The 18,880-nt window shown below is 33.1% G+C and overlaps 1 protein-coding gene, 1 long non-coding RNA gene and 1 pseudogene across 3 annotated transcripts; all 3 read left to right on the top strand.

The window, feature by feature from the left end:
- Positions 1-927: 927 nt before the first annotated feature.
- LOC145005713 (uncharacterized) lies at positions 928-17,805 on the top strand. Its single transcript, XR_013662657.1, has 7 exons — positions 928-1,152; positions 1,305-1,362; positions 15,303-15,363; positions 15,457-15,700; positions 16,217-16,275; positions 16,777-16,972; positions 17,676-17,805. It is a non-coding gene; the product is annotated as an uncharacterized LOC145005713 (long non-coding RNA).
- LOC145006556 (uncharacterized) lies at positions 2,297-11,049 on the top strand. 2 transcript variants are annotated; one of them, XR_013662939.1, is made up of 6 exons: positions 2,297-2,409; positions 3,212-3,299; positions 3,813-3,884; positions 4,277-5,505; positions 10,342-10,429; positions 10,943-11,014. XR_013662939.1 is itself a non-coding variant. In XM_078965635.1 (5 exons), the coding sequence occupies exons 4-5, from the start codon at positions 4,281-4,283 to the stop codon at positions 10,960-10,962; spliced, it is 1,245 nt and encodes a 414-aa protein (XP_078821761.1). In that variant the 5' UTR covers positions 2,297-2,409; positions 3,212-3,299; positions 3,813-3,884; positions 4,277-4,280; the 3' UTR covers positions 10,963-11,049. The 2 variants fall into 2 exon arrangements, 1 of the variants encoding a protein (XP_078821761.1); XM_078965635.1 differs by lacking the exon at positions 10,342-10,429 and having other exon boundaries at positions 10,943-11,049.
- On the top strand, positions 12,727-14,089 carry LOC145005632 (uncharacterized; annotated as a pseudogene).
- Positions 17,806-18,880: the final 1,075 nt, after the last annotated feature.

Here is an 18,880-nt window from a genome sequence, read left to right as displayed (position 1 = left end):
CAGAGCTGCATAAACTCCAATTCGACGGTTGTTTGTAGTTCATTCGATCGATTACTACTTCTTCTACCCACGATTGCGCCCATGCCTCAATAATTACGGTTAATGAGGTTCAGCTGCTCCCCACATTGTCTTCTTCCCACGTTCTAAAACCTCCATGAAGACCAAAGCGAGAAACTGCAAATCAGTTTATTAAATCAAGCAGTTTTCGCTACATGTCCTAGCTATATAAGAGTTTGCTTCAATCGATTCTCCCTTATGCGACATGGAATCCAGGTACAATTATCTCCCTTTTGTGAAAGTACTTGCATTCCCGATAACTGTCCTTCCATATTTTAATTTGTTTCTTCAACCCTAATTTTTGTCATAATTGATTGAATCGCTCAATAACTTTGTTATGTTAGGTTTCAATTTTTGTTTATGTATCTCAGTACATTTATGAATAGAACATTGACGAGTTTGATTGACAAACCAGGTTGCGATTTGGAGTGATGTCACATCTGGCCAATCTCTTTGCCCCATGATCCATGGCCATTACCGACAATGCTCTGATCATCTAAATACATAAATCAAAGCTTCATCTCATCTACTTCTTCTTATTCTTCTTACTTGAATCCTTTCATTGCTCCTATAATCAACGATGAACGGAAAATCGACCAAACAGATGGATGTCGAAGAACATCCATCCAAGGTATATTTTCAATTTTTGTGATTAAGATTCTTTGATTTATGATTTATTATTCTTCATTTATACATTTGTATAGACTGCATTGTTTGGTTTTTATTCTCCCCTTATGTATGCATTTATTGTTAAAAACTTCAATTTTAAACTTGCATAGAATTTGCCTTTTTGTCATTATAACTTTTTCCTTTAAGTATATAACAGGTTTAGGTATATAACATGTTGTTGTTGTTGTTGTCAAGTCTTGTACTTCAAATGAGCTAGGATATCTCATAGTAAGACTTAAAGTAAGGATCTTAATATGTCATATTATGATTATGTAAGTATGTTAAGTTAAATTTTAGTTGCTTATTTGTTTGGTTTAAGCTATAGGATCCTACAAGTGCAGTTTCTGGTATTATTCATCACAAAATGCTAACAGAGGGGGAGTTTGGAAAGGGTATTTTTGTAGGATCTGTTTGATACTTCATAAGGTATATTATTATGTTTATAATTATCCATATCTTCATGTACAAAATCAAATTCTGGTTTTTGGAATCTTCTTAAATTTATACCAGTTTTTTGTTATCTAGGTTTCTATGTTATCTCTTTCACGTTCATCTCATTATCTTAACATTACAAATAGGAATATCACGAAAACTGTTATTGTAAGCAAGAAAGTTTTGAATCAATGCCAACAAAAGGTTAGTTTTTTGTTCTTGCATGTGGGTTTTTACTTTTGGTTATTTTGTGTTTAACAAAAAATTGATTTTGGAATGTTAATTACATAGGGATGTGGACTTATTGGTTTAAGAATAAAGGGGGTAAAGGTCTTTTTTTATTTGACTTTGAATTTGAGTTCTTTAGACAATGTTCATTCATGACTAAAACTTAAGTCGGTTGGAAGAATAATATTAAATAAATGAGAATTTGGGACAAAACCCGGCGTAGGAACATCAACCCCCAAGTTAGTATTACTTTTGTTTTTTTAATCCACATGTCATCCTTTAAATTAACCCTTATATTTTTTAGGATAAAATTATATATTTAATAAAATTTATGTAACATACACTTTAGTAACCTTGTTTAATTATCATGTTTCATATGATTGTTAGTTTAAAAATGAATATTATTATATATTATGTTGTTTTAAACGTTTAAAGTAGGTAGTTATAGTAAAATAGAATTGTAAGCGTTTAAAAAAATATATATATATATATATATATATTATTTTCGGTATGGTTTTAAGCGTTGATTTCTAACGAAATAGGTTTATAATATTTGAAGTTAAACTAAGTTTAGAATCATTTGGAATGTATTAGAGGTGATAGGGAAGTCTTATGTGATTCCGATCAAAAAGTCAACTATCGGAATTAACGAAAGTATAACGTCTAAGTTAAAAATAATTAAATCTGATTTTATTGGAAGATCTTTTCTAGGATATTTTTATTGGAAGTTGTAAATTATCTCGTTAGAAACGTACAGGCGAAAACCTCATCGAAAACGGAGTTTCGAGCGAAAAGTTATGCAATTTTTAGTGTTTAGGGGTAAAACGGGTACCCAAACCGGGTCAAACCCGACCCAACTCGGGTTTTTACCCATTGAAACACGATTTTGAGTCATTTTCCTGCCATTTTCAGTTCATCACCATCCCTATGGGAGATTTTCACATACATGATCAATCTTGATCAAGTTTTGAAGATTAAATCAAGATTTTGAGTGTTCTTGAAGTATCAAGTCTAGTAATCAAGGTATGAACTCTTAATTTTTGGATTAGCCCTTGTAATTAGTGAGTTATTAAGAGATTAGGGTTTGATCAAAGTGGGTTTACCACTGATTTAATGAAATTAGGCATGAGTTTATGTTATTAACCTAGAATCTTAAATGGAAATCAAGTAACTACATGTAAACTTGAGAATTAATCATATGGTTTAAGAGTAATTAGTGAAAATTAATAATGAAACCCATGGTTTATACTTGAATTAGAATGGATTACTAAAATATTCAGTGTTATCATTGTAAAAGAAGAACTTGGTGATATTGATCATGAGGTTTGATCATGTAAAGGGTAAAATGAAATTATAAAGGGTATAATTGTCCTGTTTTTGTAAAAATCACCAAAAATTATAGAAAAATCGTATGGAGATGTGCTATATATCCCTGGAAAGCTGAGAATGTCTACTTTAATTTTTGTTTTAAAACCAAAATCTAATTCCGGACTTAAAAGGGGTGAAAACAGCTATATGTTCAGTGCAGTAAGGCTGAATTTTGACAGCTTTGGAACATTTTGACAGCTTTAGGATGCTGTTTTGTAAAATTCATAGTAAATTATAGAAAAATCATAAAAATGTGAGGTCAGTGGCATTAGAAAGATATAAGAGTCTATTTTATTAATATGTATAATTTATTAGTTATTTTGACATTTAATAAGGGTAAAACAGATCTGCAAGTGACAGCTATACAAAGAACAAAAACTAAAATTTCTAAATTGAAAACAACATAACTTGAGAGTAGTTGAGTAATTGCTTATGAAATTTGAAATATGAACTCCAGGGGTATAATTGAAGGTTTTAGAGGCCTGAGGATGGTGTAATTTCATCAGAAAAAGAGGAATTTTATCGCAACATTCGGTTACAGCACAGTGAGTTCAATATAGGGACAATTGTATGTTATGTGTTATATGTGCAATGTGCTTTCTTGTGTTATTGATCTAAGTGGTTATTACTTGATATTGATTTTGATGCCTTTGGCCATGTAGAGCATGACTCGTATCACTTTGGTATTGGCTTTGTGCCTTTGACCATGTAGAGCATGACTCGTATCACTTTGGTATTGGCTTCGGGCTAGGTAGGGCTGAAAGCCTGTATATTCTAGCAACATGATTAAAAGGGATTGTGTTTTATGTGCCTCTTGGGCTGGAATTTATGATGCTTATGATCCTAAATTATTGTGTCTTAATTATTGTAATCCTTTGAATCTAACCGTTTATTGATTTGGAAAGTCCTTCATTTGATACACATATAAGCCTTTGTTGTCCTTTGTTTCTTTTTGTTCCTGTCATATTGTTATGTATATGGCATAGCGTTATATTGTATCTATTTTTGAACTCACTAAGTGACGCCCACTTATCCCTTTTAGTGTTTAACTATTTCAGGTGATAAGCATCCAGAGTAAACACGCTTTGTTGGAGGACTTAGAGTAGTTGACACTACTACGTTTTTACTTGGTATACATATATGTATATGGATTATAAATTCCTGGGTAGTTATGTATTTATACAACTAGTTATGAAACTTTGTAAAAACCCTTTTAGTTGGTTTGTATCCATGCTTTTGTATTTAGACCACTAGTGTGAATTATAATTATGAATATGCATGTAGCATGTTTGGCTTTATGGTAATTTTAGTGAATGGGGTCTTACAATTATGGTATCAGAGCACTGGTTTAAGCGAACTAAATACCACGAATTGGTATTTAGACTTAAACTGTTGGAAGTTCAATATATGAACAGATTTATTGTCCGTATATGGATACAAACCATAGGAAAGACTTAAGTGGGGTGTTGGGTAATGATAAATCCTTATATTCTTACGTGTTATGTTACTCCAATTTTTTCAGAGCAATGGCTGAGCAGGAGGGTAGTCATACACCAGATGTGGGTGGAGATCTTCATCTTAATGAGGGAGATACTCCAATATCCCCTCGTGAGGAGCGGCTTTTGGATAAACTTACTGGTGTTATTCGACAAACTCTAGAACAACACAAAAGGGATAGTGATAAGGGTAAAGAGAAAGCCACCGGAGAGTCTTCAAGAGAGAAAGCGAAACGTCCCTCATTCAAAACTTTCAAGAGTAGTGGTGCTACAGAGTTTTCAGGTGTCCTTGATCCCATTGTTGTTCTTACCTGGATCCAGAACACAGAAAAAGTATTTCGTATCTCCCATGTGGTTAATGAAGACAAGGTTAACTATGCTTCTGCAATGCTCATTGGAGAAGCCTTAGTCTGGTGGGAAGCGACATTTGAAGCTCTTAACGAGTATGACCAGGAGAATTTATCTTGGGAGATGTTTAAAATCCGCTTTCTAGGAAAATATTGTCCTCTAGATATGAGGAGAAGACTGGAGAAGGAGTTCCTCGAACTTAAGCAAGGAGGAATGACTGTGACCGAATATGAAACTCAATTCAATCAAAAGGCACGGTTTGCTGCGAAGTATATCCCGACTGAAGACGATAAAAGTCAGTTATTCATGGAAGGGTTACGGTATGAAATCCGTGATTTTGTGATCAATCGGGATATTCTATCATTCGATAAAGCTGTTGAGTATGCCCGAAAGCGCGAGCATGACTTAGAGATACGTGGTGCCACTCTTTCTATCCCGAAGCATCCACGTGTTGATCGAACTGTTTCTGTTTCAACTAATCCATTGGGTCGATCTGCTCAATCTGATCTTAGCACAAAAGTACAATCTCAGAGCGCCTTTCGTGGTCGCGGTCGGCCACAATCTTTTTCTCTTCAGTCGAGAGCTCCACCACCATGCCAGAAATGTGGAAAGAGCCACCAAGGTCAATGCAGGGTAGGAAAAGGACCAGTGATTTGCTATGGATGCGGAGAAACAGGTCATATGAAGCCCGTTTGCCCGATGAGGAATGTTACATGTTATGCTTGCGGTGTTACTGGCCACAGAAAGCGTTTCTGCCCTACTCTTACCAGCCAAATGGTGAGAAGTCAAGCTTCCGTTCAACAACCAGTGGGTACTTCAACCCAAAAGGAGGATGTGCCAAAGGCTAAAGGCCGTGCATTCCAGATTACCCCAGAGGAGGCACGCGAGGACCCGAATGTTGTGACTGGTACATTTCTCGTCAATTCTAGACCTGCTCACATCTTATTTGATTCTGGTGCCTCAGATTCTTTTGTGTCTCGTGAATTTGCGCGTTCTTTTCAAATTGCATGTTATGCACTCGCCCAACCATTTCATGTAGATACCGCGGGAAGTGTATCATTACTTGTTGATAAAGTCTATAGAGATTGTGTCATAGAAATTGAAGGTTATAATTTTCTTGCCAATTTGATTCCTATCTCCCTACCCAACTTTGATATCATTCTCGGCATGGACTGGTTGTCAAAGAACCGTGCAGAACTCTTGTGCTATGAAAAGATAGTACGCATTCCTATTGAAGGGGAGAATCCTATTTATGTCTATGGTGAACAAAGAATCTTCAAAATAATCTCTTTCCTTAAAGCTCGTAAATTCATATCGAAGGGGTGTTCTATCTATTTGGCCTACTCAGTTGATGTCTCAAAAGAGGAGAAGAAAACGGTAAATGATGTTCATGTTGTTAACGAATATCCTGATGTTTTCCCTGATGACTTGCCTGGCCTTCCTCCGGATAGGCAAGTAGAATTCCGAATTGACCTTGTGCCTGGTGCTGCTCCGATTGCAAAGACTCCTTATCGTCTCGCGCCAACAGAGATGAAAGAAATGATGATCCAACTGCAGGAATTACTTGACAAAGGCTTTATCCGACCGAGTACTTCTCCCTGGGGTGCTCCTGTATTGTTTGTCAAGAAGAAGGACGGATCGATGCGGATGTGCATTGATTATCGTGAGCTGAATAAGGTGACTATCAAAAACAAGTACCCACTACCTCGCATTGATGATTTATTTGATCAACTTCAGGGTGTTAGCTATTTCTCGAAGATTGATTTGAGATCTGGATATCATCAGTTGAAAGTTCACGAGCAGGATGTGCCGAAGACTGCTTTTCGTACTCGATATGGGCATTATGAATTCCTTGTTATGCCGTTTGGTTTAACAAATGCTCCTGCTGTATTCATGGATATGATGAATCGGGTATGTCGCCCAATGCTCGATAAATCAGTCATCGTATTCATTGACGATATTCTAATCTATTCCAAGTCTGAATCTGATCATGCCATTCATATTCGTGCGGTGTTAGAACTTCTTCGAAAGGAGAAACTATATGCTAAATTCTCGAAATGTGAATTCTGGCTTCGCCAAGTTCAATTTCTTGGCCATGTTATTTCTAGTGATGGTGTATCTGTAGATCCTATCAAAATCGAAGCCATTCAAAATTGGGAAGTGCCCCGTAATGCTTCCGAAATTCGTAGTTTCTTGGGTCTCGCGGGATATTACCGGAGATTCATTAAAGACTTTTCTCGTATAGCCATACCGCTCACGAGTCTTACAAGGAAGGAAGTAAAGTTTGAATGGGGTGAAGCCCAAGAAAAAGCTTTCTCAACTCTAAAAGATCTTTTGACTCATGCTCCAATCTTATCACTCCCAGAAGGTGATGATGATTTCTCCGTATACAGCGATGCTTCAAGATTGGGACTCGGTTGTGTGTTGATGCAACATGGCAAAGTGATAGCCTATGCCTCAAGACAACTGAAAGATTATGAAAAGAATTATCCCACTCATGATCTCGAACTCGCTGCAGTGGTATTTGCCCTAAAACTTTGGAGGCATTATCTTTTTGGTACAAAATGCCAATTATTTACTGACCACAAAAGTCTCAAGTACATATTCAGTCAGCAAACTTTGAATATGAGACAACAACGAGCCATGGAGCTGATCAAAGATTATGACTGTGAAATCCTATATCATCCTGGAAAAGCCAATGTAGTTGCCGATGCACTTAGCAGAAAAATTTATCGTAATAGTATGTGTTATGCTATTACTCATACCACAGTAAAATTCACTATTCTAGATGAACTAAAGAAATGGCAAGAAGAGGCCCTAAAGCCAGAAAATGTGAAGAAAGAAGGGATGATACATTATAATGATGCTTTACTTGATGATCCGCGAGGATTAAAAGTATTCAAGAATCGGCTATGGATTCCAAAGATTGGTGGATTAAGACAGAAGATTTTAGATGAAGCCCATAAATCTAAACTTTCAATACATCCTGGTACAAGTAAAATGTACTATGATGTAAGAGCTGATTATTGGTGGCCTGGATTAAAGAGAGACATTGGAAGATATGTACAGGAATGCTTAGTATGCTTACAAGTCAAAGCAGAGCACCAAAAGCCTTATGGAACCCCAGAAAGTCTTAGTGTTCCTGTATGGAAATGGGAAGAACTGTCCATGGATTTTATTACCAAATTGCCAAAGACTGCTAGACAACATGATAGCATTTGGGTAATTGTCGATCGCCTGACTAAAAGCGCTCATTTTCTTGCCATGCGTGAAACGGATCCAATGGAGAAATACGCACAAGTATACTTGGATGAAATTGTTGCAAGACACGGTGTGCCATTAAAGATCATTTCCGATCGTGATACTCGCTTCACTTCTCACTTTTGGGCAAGTATGCAACGTGAAATGGGATCTCGAGTTGCTCTCAGCACAGCTTATCATCCCCAGACAGATGGTCAGACAGAGAGAACAATCCAAACCGTAGAAGATATGCTTCGTGCATGTGTCTTGGAGTTCGGTGGTAACTGGGATAAATACTTACCTCTTGTTGAATTTTCGTATAATAACAGTTACCACGCTTCAATCAAAATGCCACCATATGAAGCATTATATGGTCGCAAATGTCGTACACCATTGTGTTGGCGAGACATAGGACAAAAGATCCTTGGAGGCCCTGAAATGATTCAAGACACCACCGACAAGATTCAAATTGTACGAGAAAGAATGAAAGCAGCCCAGGATCGACAGAAGTCCTATACAGAAAAGAGGAGACGACCCATAGAATTCCAGGTGGGTGATTTCGTAATGCTAAAAGTATCCCCGTGGAAAGGCATTATGCGATTTGGGAAGAAAGGAAAACTAAGTCCTAGATTTGTTGGTCCTTTCAAAATCATCCAGAGAGTTGGTAAACAAGCATACCGCTTGGAATTGCCGGAAGATTTGGCAGGTATTCATGATGTGTTTCATGTGAGCTATCTACGCAAATGCTTGAGCATCTATGATGAGACAGTTCCATTATCAGAGGTGAAATTGGATAATAAGTTAAGATATATAGAAGAACCTGAAGAGATTATAAATGAGAGAACGGTTGATCTGCGTAATAAAGAAGTGGAGTTAGTGCTTGTCAAGTGGAAACATCATCGAGGCCCAAATTATACTTGGGAAAATAAGAATGACATAAGAGAAAAATATCCCCGTTTGTTTAAATCGTCGTGATTTCGGGGACGAAATCCTCAAAAGGAGGAGGTATTTGTAACATACACTTTAGTAACCTTGTTTAATTATCATGTTTCATATGATTGTTAGTTTAAAAATGAATATTATTATATATTATGTTGTTTTAAACGTTTAAAGTAGGTAGTTATAGTAAAATAGAATTGTAAGCGTTTAAAAAAATATATATATATATATATATATATTATTTTCGGTATGGTTTTAAGCGTTGATTTCTAACGAAATAGGTTTATAATATTTGAAGTTAAACTAAGTTTAGAATCATTTGGAATGTATTAGAGGTGATAGGGAAGTCTTATGTGATTCCGATCAAAAAGTCAACTATCGGAATTAACGAAAGTATAACGTCTAAGTTAAAAATAATTAAATCTGATTTTATTGGAAGATCTTTTCTAGGATATTTTTATTGGAAGTTGTAAATTATCTCGTTAGAAACGTACAGGCGAAAACCTCATCGAAAACGGAGTTTCGAGCGAAAAGTTATGCAATTTTTAGTGTTTAGGGGTAAAACGGGTACCCAAACCGGGTCAAACCCGACCCAACTCGGGTTTTTACCCATTGAAACACGATTTTGAGTCATTTTCCTGCCATTTTCAGTTCATCACCATCCCTATGGGAGATTTTCACATACATGATCAATCTTGATCAAGTTTTGAAGATTAAATCAAGATTTTGAGTGTTCTTGAAGTATCAAGTCTAGTAATCAAGGTATGAACTCTTAATTTTTGGATTAGCCCTTGTAATTAGTGAGTTATTAAGAGATTAGGGTTTGATCAAAGTGGGTTTACCACTGATTTAATGAAATTAGGCATGAGTTTATGTTATTAACCTAGAATCTTAAATGGAAATCAAGTAACTACATGTAAACTTGAGAATTAATCATATGGTTTAAGAGTAATTAGTGAAAATTAATAATGAAACCCATGGTTTATACTTGAATTAGAATGGATTACTAAAATATTCAGTGTTATCATTGTAAAAGAAGAACTTGGTGATATTGATCATGAGGTTTGATCATGTAAAGGGTAAAATGAAATTATAAAGGGTATAATTGTCCTGTTTTTGTAAAAATCACCAAAAATTATAGAAAAATCGTATGGAGATGTGCTATATATCCCTGGAAAGCTGAGAATGTCTACTTTAATTTTTGTTTTAAAACCAAAATCTAATTCCGGACTTAAAAGGGGTGAAAACAGCTATATGTTCAGTGCAGTAAGGCTGAATTTTGACAGCTTTGGAACATTTTGACAGCTTTAGGATGCTGTTTTGTAAAATTCATAGTAAATTATAGAAAAATCATAAAAATGTGAGGTCAGTGGCATTAGAAAGATATAAGAGTCTATTTTATTAATATGTATAATTTATTAGTTATTTTGACATTTAATAAGGGTAAAACAGATCTGCAAGTGACAGCTATACAAAGAACAAAAACTAAAATTTCTAAATTGAAAACAACATAACTTGAGAGTAGTTGAGTAATTGCTTATGAAATTTGAAATATGAACTCCAGGGGTATAATTGAAGGTTTTAGAGGCCTGAGGATGGTGTAATTTCATCAGAAAAAGAGGAATTTTATCGCAACATTCGGTTACAGCACAGTGAGTTCAATATAGGGACAATTGTATGTTATGTGTTATATGTGCAATGTGCTTTCTTGTGTTATTGATCTAAGTGGTTATTACTTGATATTGATTTTGATGCCTTTGGCCATGTAGAGCATGACTCGTATCACTTTGGTATTGGCTTTGTGCCTTTGACCATGTAGAGCATGACTCGTATCACTTTGGTATTGGCTTCGGGCTAGGTAGGGCTGAAAGCCTGTATATTCTAGCAACATGATTAAAAGGGATTGTGTTTTATGTGCCTCTTGGGCTGGAATTTATGATGCTTATGATCCTAAATTATTGTGTCTTAATTATTGTAATCCTTTGAATCTAACCGTTTATTGATTTGGAAAGTCCTTCATTTGATACACATATAAGCCTTTGTTGTCCTTTGTTTCTTTTTGTTCCTGTCATATTGTTATGTATATGGCATAGCGTTATATTGTATCTATTTTTGAACTCACTAAGTGACGCCCACTTATCCCTTTTAGTGTTTAACTATTTCAGGTGATAAGCATCCAGAGTAAACACGCTTTGTTGGAGGACTTAGAGTAGTTGACACTACTACGTTTTTACTTGGTATACATATATGTATATGGATTATAAATTCCTGGGTAGTTATGTATTTATACAACTAGTTATGAAACTTTGTAAAAACCCTTTTAGTTGGTTTGTATCCATGCTTTTGTATTTAGACCACTAGTGTGAATTATAATTATGAATATGCATGTAGCATGTTTGGCTTTATGGTAATTTTAGTGAATGGGGTCTTACAATTTAACATTATCCATTTTAGAAAAATAAAAAAAAATATTGAAATTTGTAATTTTTTTTACCTATAAACAGAGTATGATATCATATAGCTTCATATCCAATCCTCATTTTGTATTTTAATCCCTTTTTATTTGTATCTTCTAAATATGGATGGTGAGTTTCCAAATTTTTATATAAATCTTGGAGACTCTCAAAATCGTTCTAATGCTCAGTATTTTGAAAATTCTCCGTTTTTTTTCAAATCCTAACCAAAATCTTACCACAAATAATCTTCAAACATCACAAAATACTGAAAAACAACCACGAGGAAATAAATGGGATGCTACAGAAGATGTCGCTTTAATGTCAGCATGGTGTTTTGCTAGTGAAGATAAGGAGCGTGGAAAAAAAAAGCATCATTGTGGGCACAAATAAAGCAATTTCATGAAGTCGCTCGGGTTAAAAATCCAGAAAAGCTAAATAGCATGAACAAAGATCAAATGAGAGGTCGTTTTAAACGACTTAGTGAAAATGCACAAAAGTGGGTTGGTGTATATCGGGAAGCATGGCGTCGAAGAAGAAGTGGAATGAGTCAAAAATATATTGAAAACGAAGCTCATAACCTTTATGAGGCAAGTGGGAACAAGTTCAACGACATTATTGTTTTTAATGAAGTTATGTGTAAACACGAAAAGTGGGCTTTAGAGTTAGATCGTGACACAACACGTTCCCGTCCTGAATGTGAAGTGGGTAATGATGAAAGTGGTGGTAGCTCGAAAAGATCAAGGGCTACTGAAGAAGGGGGGGTATTGTGTCCATTCCAACCAAGAAATGCCAACTAGTGATGGTTCAACAGTTAAACGTCCAACATGCAGAGATGCGGAAAAAGGGGGAAAGGTAAGGCTTCTAACGAAATTCTTACAGAACTCCGTGCAATGAGGCTTACTAGAGAAAGTGAACTTGAAGTCATGAAAAAAAGACTCGACTTGGATAAAGAAATGTAGCAACAAAGAATCGACTTAGACAAAGAAAGGGAGCAAAAAACAAATGAAAGGGAACTCGTTAAGATGCAACTTGTGCATTTGAACACACTGCTACAAAAGGAACATTTATCGCTTGAAGAAAAAACATGAAACACATTCTAATGTCGAAGTTTTATGGAAACTAATTATCAGTCATTATGTGTTTTATATTTCCAGTTTGTCTTTTAATTAACTTGTAAAATATTTTATTATATATTTTTGTGTGTTATGTATTTGTAAGATATTGTATTTTTTGTATTTCACGTATCTGTAATATATTTTATTAAGTAATGTTGTTTATAAATCTGTTTTGCACATGGAATTGTCAGTAGGCCACTAGCACTCTTTGTCATCTACCAAATCGAATATTATCTTTATTTCCATGTGTCACTTTTGTATTGGATGCTTAGATTTTATTTAGATAAACTAATAGAACATTATCTTTATTTTTTATCATTATCTTTTTAGTATAAATAGGTATATCACTGGCATACTTTGATATCCAACACTAACTCTTCATTTCTTATCTCTTTGAAAAATCTCTCATAACGAAAACTCACCGAGTTCGAATAAATATTCGGAATGGGAAGCACGGGCTGTTCAAAATAATCAACAACTCGATGAAATCATCATTAAATTACTCATATGAATATCATCCTCCCAGAGCAAGAAGGAGGTATTGCGATCGAGAACGTTAGCAGGGTGAGACACGTTTAATGGAAGACCACTTTATTGACAACCCAATGTATGATCAAGCAACCTTTCAGCGTTGATTCCGTATGCAAAGACCACTATTTCTCCGTATAGTGACAGTTGTTACAACCAATGACCTATATTTTCAACAAAGGCGTGATGCCACAGGTAGACAAGGTCTTTCACCATTGCAGAAATGTATGGCAGCTATGCAGGTCTTGGAGTATCGGACATCAGCAAATGCACAAGATGAATATATGAGAATGAGTGAAACTGTAACAAGGGATGATGTAATAAAGTTTGTAGAAGGTGTCATTTCATGTTTTGGTGAAAAGTATCTTAGAAGGTCAAATGAAGCTGATTTGGCAAGACTACTTCATGTGGGGGAGGAACATGGATTCCCGGGTATGATAGGAAGCATTGATTGTATGCACTGGACATGGAAAAATTATCCCACTGTTTGGGTTGGACAATATGCAGGTAGAAGCGGTAAACCAACAATCATTTTGGAAGTCGTTGCGTCGTATGACTTATGGATATAGCATGCATTCTTTGGAACACCAGGTACGTGCAATGACATTAACGTCCTCCATTGGTCTCCTATTTTTGATGATGTCTTAGTAGGTCGGGCACCAAATGTGAGTTATGTCGTGAATGGTCGGGAAAATAATATGGCATATTATCTCATTGATGGCATATATCCCTCATGGGCTGCTTTTGTCAGGTCAATAACTTCCCCTCAACTTCGAAAAACACAAGTTGTTTGTTGAACATCAAGAGGCCGCTAGAAAAGATGTTGAACGATCATTTGGAGTTCTACAAGCCCGTTTTGCATTTCTTCGACACCCGTGTCTTTTGTGGGACAAGGATATGATAGGGAAAATTATGATTGCATGTATTATCATTCATAATATGATTGTGGAGGATGAACGTTGTACATACCTTCACTATTATGATCCATCCGAATTTCTAAATGACAGGCCTACAAACCGGAAACAAAGAACCTATATTGAAGATGATGATCACAATTTAGAATATTCCACTCAACGAATTGCAGACCTATCCAATTATATGACTAATAGGGCACAACTTCGCAATAGAGAAGCTAATAACATTCTGAAAAACAATTTTATTGAGTATATATGGCAAAAATTTGGCATTGATGGATAATTATGTAGTTTGCATCTTTCGTATCTGTAATTTTGTATTTCATGTTTTGATTGTAACTTTGTTTATCTATTTTATTAAGTTTGTTTTACAAATATAAAATATATTTTTTTAGTTTTATATTTAAAATAAATCATTTACTAATAGAACTAAATTAAATATTTTTTAATTTTTCTAATAAATATTAGTAGAATAAAAAATTATCTTAATATTTATTAATTATATAATAAAAAAGTTGTTTGAGTTGGTTTGCTAATGGGTGTAAGAAGTTGGCTTGGGTATGTGGAAGAAAGAAAAACTATTTAATTAATGAATAATTGGGTTGATTTTAGTTATGAATGAGAGTAGTCTTAGGCACAAAAAATGGTTCAATAAGAATGAAGGGTATTTTGGTCCATTCAATATGTTACGGGATCTGATCCTTTCTAATAAATGAAAGTTTTTTTTTGTCATTTGTGACACTCTCATTCAATTTTTCAAATGTCATTTTATGGTTATTTTGAATTAATTTTTTTTCCACATGCCATTTTATGAGTTTTTCTATTTTATTAAATTCTACATGATATTTTAGTATAATAACCGTAATAAATGTATTAATAAATAAATATCAATATCATTAATGAACTTAACTTTTAATTTCAAAATTTTTAAAATTAAAGCTTATTAGTTTCTTTTATTTATTTAAATTATTTGATTAAATTTAAAAGATAAAAATATTTCTATTATAATAATTTCTTATTTTCTTATAAATTTAAAGTTCTCAAATATTTTGACCTTTATAATTAACTTTTTTTTAAATTAACCCATATAATACATGAGTCTCACAACTAGTAAAAAAATAAATATAAAATAAGATCTTAGATATGAGAAGGCCAATTTTTACTTTGAGCCGGGTGAAAAACTAACAAAAAAAAAAACTTTTGAGTGTTAGGTCAATTTAATTGAAGATTGTATAGCTAATTGGAGTTCAATTGACAAAATGTTGGGGTTCAATTCATTATACACGTACATTTCCATGGTTTTGATTCTATTTATATGTCTTATCTTTCATATTTATATTTTTTATTTTCCTTATATGATCGATTGTGTATCTGTCATATTCTTAATAAAAATATAAAGATTAGATTAATATTTATATTTTTTATTTTCCTTATATGATCGATTGCGCTAATTGATTATCTTTTTTTGTTTTGTTTTTTCATCATACCTTATCTTTATTATATGTTTTGTAGGATGAAGGTTCAAATCTTGAAGCTTTTGTAGCAAGGAGCTGCTACCCTTCTTTTTTGGAAGGTTTAGTTTGATTAAAATCACCTAAAATTCAATGTATTTTGATATAATCACTTAGGAAGCATAAGTATTCATAATTTTTTTTTTTTTCTGCAGGACATTGCTTGCTTAAAGTCAATTTTAGAGTTTTCAGTTTTGATAAAGTGTTTATTGACAAGTGAAGATGGTAAGACAATGAGTTTATCATGTTTATGGGAAAAAGGGGATTTTAGCAAAGTTAAACATGTTTTTAGTTATATAAAGAAAAGGGGTTATCCGCCAACTCTTATATCTAATACTACCCTTAAGAAGATATCAAGATCATCAAATGATTCTTAATAATGAAATGATTGTTCTTCAGGTATGAGTTTATTTTTATTTTTCTTTGCTTTTATTTTGTTTGAAACATTAATTTATTCTTATTTTTTTGCAATTTCTTGGATTTGATCTTATTGACTATTCTACACACCTCTCAATTGACGGTTTATCGATGATATGGAGATTAAATTTTAATTTTTTTACTTTTTTTGTAACTCTGCAAATATTTTCTTTATTTTCGTTTCTTCTACTTTTTATTTGGATTTTATTTATTCAAATAATGATCAACTTTAACATTTGAAGGTGCTTCTTACCTCTATCCTCTTAAATATATTGTAAATTTATTTTTTGATAAATAATGTTTGTGTCTTTTTATACTATTTACACGAGACAACAAAAATGGTTGCAGATGGAATGATGTTTTTAGAGGCACCTCTTTTGTTTTCTCCTTGACATGTATTATTTTGCTATGTATTATTTTTATTAAATTGGAGATAATTTGAACTTATGATCAATATATATATAATCATATCTGAACTTATGAAAATGAATGTTGTAGCTTGCACCGACTACTTTGTGTATATCTAATGAGGAGCATCAAGTTGTTGACTTTGAAAGGTTTAAATAGTTTTTATTTGTTAGCAAATTTATCATCTCTTGTTTTTTTATAACAATTTTTTTTAATTATATTATACAGATATTTGAACAACATATTTTCTATTCAGCATCCAGCATGACCTGTTTATGAACTCAATGTTTATCTTAATACTATTCATCAACTACTAAATATTCAACTCTTTAATATTATTTTGTTTATTACTCAACATGTTTAACACATATAAGATGCATCTTAAGTGGTTATTGTGATACATGTGAAAATTAATTAAAGTTTGAAACCTTGTTTAAAAGAAACTTTTCTATATGACTATAAATCTAAGTTTATCGACCCATGTTAAATAAATCTTTCAAAATTATATCGGAATAATGTTGTGAATGTGTAGCTAAATTGGAATTAAAACAAAAAAAGATAAACAAAAATAAAAAAGAAAAACTTTTTAAATTTAAGCAATTTGTAATATTTTAGAAGTTCACTCTTTTCCATTTATTATGATTTTACAGGTTTACCCAAGAAGCTTTGAACTACGTGTTCTTGAAGAGAAATAGCGGGTTGGTTTTTACAGTTTCGTCTTCTAAAAATGTCATATTTCATTGGGTGGTGCAGAAGCACATTTGCTGGACATTGTTGATTCCATAGATTTGTCTTTGTATGAGAATCTTTTTGATGAAAACAATAAAACATGCCCTTTTTCTAGAGGTTAGAAGTTTCGATTCCAGTAGGCATCATTATTTTATCTTTTTATTGCGTTAGAATAGTTACTTCTCTGTGTTTGGCTAGGAATTATTACCAGTTTTTATAAAAATGCTTATTTTTTTCAAAATATCATCTTACTCTCATTATTTGTTTTAATTTTAACACATAGCAATGTAATTTCATGCAATTCATCATCAACTATATAGATAGCACACTTATATAAACAATGAATAATAAGTTATTATTGGGTTTTCATTTTGAAGATAAATAAGATGAACTTCGATGTTGATGTAGGGATGATGGTAGAATTCTCAATCAACATGTTAAAAAATCAGGTGTATTTATTTTTTTCTATTTCTCTACTTAAACAGGTTTCATTGGTACCTGATACAAATTTTAATTGCTTTTTGTTTTACAATATTTTTAATAACTATTGTTTATCTATTATTAGTTATCAACAATATATTGACAAGGTTTTTGGTCATCCTTCCACGATCTAGGGTTGACAGATGCGGTTTCTATATACAGTCAACTACTTTTTGTTTTTTTTCTTGACAGTCTTCAAGTTTTTGTCCTATTAGCCATGTTGATTGTTGATGTCATCACTCAGCTTTGGCATTCTCTAATGCTATTATGAATCTATCAAGTATAACGTTTTTGTTCACGTTTTTTATCATCTATTAATTTTTTTGGTGTTTTCATGCAGGAAATTAAATGAAACAATGATTTATAGGTGGATTTAAAGATTTTGTGTTATATAATTTTTTGAATGGGTAAAATGTGAGAAAAAGCAATGTACTTTCATTAGTTTATCTAATCAAAGCAGCTTACTTTCATTTTATTTCTAAGCTATTTTTAATTTAATTTTGTTTAAGTTTTTGTTTTTGTGTTCGTATTTAAGTATTGAAAATTGAAAGTATAATGGTTTAATAAGAAAAAAAAATTAAAAGAAAATTCTAAAAAAATAAAATCTAGAAAGGAAAGTGTAATGATATATTAGACAAACAAATGTAAGCACATTGCTATATCTTGCATTTACCCTTGATTTGGCTAAATGCATGAAATAGCAATGTAGTTTCATTGTTTGCCTACAATCACATGTATCCATTTCTATAGTAAACAAATAAATAAAACTATACAAGGGCGGATCCAAGGGGATCCCGGGGTAGCCCGGGATACCCCTCAAATTTTTTTCGGTAGTGTAATTTTTGTTTACGTATCCCTCAAAAAAAATTTGGTATAATGTATATATACGCATCCATCCACTTATAAACATAAACAAACAGTTGGTCTGTTGGTTAAGGCTTTGGCTTATTCAAGCAAAGGTCTTGAGTTCTATTATCGCTTCTTACATATGCTTTGTTTATTTTTGTTTTATTTTCCCAACTATTCTATCCCACATCGCTAAACACATGTAAACTCAACCATTTTTTTCTATTATATAAACCTTTTATGCTCATGCTTTATTTGATATCTACTTTGAGTCCCATATCGATTCAAGTATCAAAATATACTTCAACTTCATGTTTATATAACAAGACTTGAGGTTAGCTAAGGATTCGATTAGGATTTGGGTTTAAAACCGAACCCGAACCCGGGAAACCCAAGTACCCCAGGAAAAAAATTAGGTTACTCTAAAAAAAATTAGGATACCCCTTTACTTTGATCCTGGCTCCGCCACTGAAACTATATTGCTATTTATTGATTTTAGCCCTCAAAATAAATGTATATATTAAAAAAAATTACGAATTTGAACTCTATTGTCTTATCGATTTCTTCCCCTAGATGACGTTTTTACCCCTACACCTTGAATCCCTTATTTATCATAATAAAGCATGGTTCTTCATGGGTCGGCTATGTTTTGGAATCAAGAAAACAAGTTGGCGACTAGATCTGAATACTCCAAGTCCA

The sequence above is a fragment of the Lactuca saligna genome, chromosome 7, assembly GCF_052625555.1.
Source record: "Lactuca saligna cultivar CGN05327 chromosome 7, ASM5262555v1, whole genome shotgun sequence".
NCBI lineage: Eukaryota > Viridiplantae > Streptophyta > Magnoliopsida > Asterales > Asteraceae > Lactuca > Lactuca saligna.
The sequence above is the reverse complement of the archived record's forward strand: the minus strand, read 5'-3'. Positions and strand labels throughout refer to the sequence as shown.

What these genes read in the sequence shown, in the direction of transcription:
- LOC145006556 (XM_078965635.1), top strand. Translation starts at nt 4,281, where the DNA reads ATGGCTGAGCAGGAGGGTAGTCATACACCAGATGTGGGTGGAGATCTT. An exon ending in GGACCCGAATGTTGTGACTG is followed by an intron (nt 5,506 to 10,942) that starts GTACATTTCTCG and finishes TAACTATTTCAG; the next exon opens with GTGATAAGCATCCAGAGTAA.